General features: G+C 33.0%; 1 protein-coding gene across 1 annotated transcript in view; it reads right to left on the bottom strand.

Annotated features, from left to right (window-relative positions):
- LOC106103483 overlaps positions 1-1,816 on the bottom strand; it is a 27,858-nt gene that overhangs the window by 2,764 nt on the left and 23,278 nt on the right. The window contains exon 4 of the mRNA XM_013283264.1: positions 1,453-1,508. Coding sequence (XP_013138718.1) covers positions 1,453-1,508 — 56 coding nt within the window. The remainder of the gene's footprint in view (positions 1-1,452; positions 1,509-1,816) is intronic.

Genomic DNA, 1,816 nt, shown 5'->3' with positions numbered 1-1,816 from the left:
GTAAATAAGTTTTAAAATAAAGATATGTTTGTTTTATAATAAGTGTTTTGTATTTTTGGCTGCCGCGCTGTCGGTAACAAGTTAAACACATTACGACACAGAATATACACCAAAATACACAAGAACATCAATATAAAAACCAAGAAATTAATAGTTTTTAATGCTAAAGTAATGAAGAGATGAATGGTTTTAGCTCCGCCAAGACATTTGACAAATTTATACACTGTTTAGTTAACTGTGGCAGTATTTACATAAAATCCATACCGTAAAAGACAATTAACAGTGTAGTAACTTCATATCTATTGTAAGCACAATTTTACAATGAATTTGTAAAACAATGAACTTGTCAAACACAGGACACAGAAACTTTTTAAAGCAATATAACAAAGGGAACAGCGTTACGAGCACTTTGTCCCGCTCTCTCGTCCATGACTGGATGCTGGAAGCGTTAATGAAACCTAAGCCCTGCGTTTGTTCGCATTATCTCCCGACATACGATACGTCACCGCAATGCCAGACGGTGCCCACTACTCACTGCACGCTTTGTGTTTGTTCTCATTACCCTAAATAGTTTGAAAGTCACGTAAACATAGTAATGTAGTTTTATGTGACACGTGACCGGTTTGTAAAAAATTTCTACGTCTTTCTAAATGCTGTGTTTAATCGTTTTGTTGTTGATAATGAAAACAAACAATTCATTAGCTAAAATTCTCTGTGCAAAAATTTCTAAAACAGAATGGCTATTACATCTTACTTCTTACTAATCTTACTAATATTATAAATGTGAAAGTTTAGATGGATGGATGGATGTTTGCTAGAGATTGTGGCCTAAACGGTTGAACGGATTACAATGAAATTTGGCATAGATGTAGTGGATAGTCTGGAAGAACACATAGGCTATTCACTTTTGTTTTTTTCAATGCTACGCGGACGGAGTCACGGGCGAAAGCTAGTTAATTATAAAAACCTTTCATCATAGAAAATAATTTTCTTGAAATAAAATAGAATTCATGCCTATGAAAAGATATTTAAATTAAAAGATCATAAACATTATCCGATGATATTTAAGGTTGTTTTCTCCGGTATAACGAATGATTCATGAAATGTGTAGGCTATAAAATTTACATTTAGTTACATATACGACTAAAGCTTTTGTATATAAATGTCCCATAAATAGAATAAAAAGTGACCACGTCTTATTTTAGGCACCTTTTAGTGAATTTGTTAACGTGTTAGTATATGTTGAATGATAATTCTGTAGGTTTTTTTGGGTCCATCCAAAGTTATTTCGATTTTAAACGGTAATTTAATTTACCTGTTCACCCCATAATTATCTAAAGGCTATGGTTGTTTTTATTCTTAATTCTTAAGAAAATTACTACAAACAATTAACAAGGTTCTATTCACAATTATAGGTCAAACTCGGCGCCTTAGAACAGTCTTGTTAAAAACCGAGTGACCACATATGGTATTGGACAATAACATATATCTCTCTGCCCACACTGTAGCTATAAATGGGATTAATGTTACAACATTTCGGATAAAGTTCGACGTTACTGGTCGGCCTACGTTAAACCTTTTCTTTATGTTAATTGTTCTTGTTTAATTAAATAAACTCTCATAATATTAAGTCAGTGCTTAAACATCCAAATTACATGTGACAATTAACTTTAAAAAAAAACATACAGACGAATTGAGTACCTCCTTCTTTTGGGAAGTCGGTCAAAAAGGACGTAACAAGACTGTCGTGATCTGAAGCGCTTCGAAAAGTGTTAGTGCTCATCCTATGATGAATTAAGGTGTATTCGTAAACCAG

The sequence above is a fragment of the Papilio polytes genome, unplaced genomic scaffold (genome assembly GCF_000836215.1).
Source record: "Papilio polytes unplaced genomic scaffold, Ppol_1.0 DF823731.1, whole genome shotgun sequence".
Taxonomy (NCBI): Eukaryota; Metazoa; Arthropoda; class Insecta; order Lepidoptera; family Papilionidae; genus Papilio; species Papilio polytes.
Note: the sequence above shows the minus strand (reverse complement) of the source record. Positions and strands in the feature narration are given on the sequence as shown.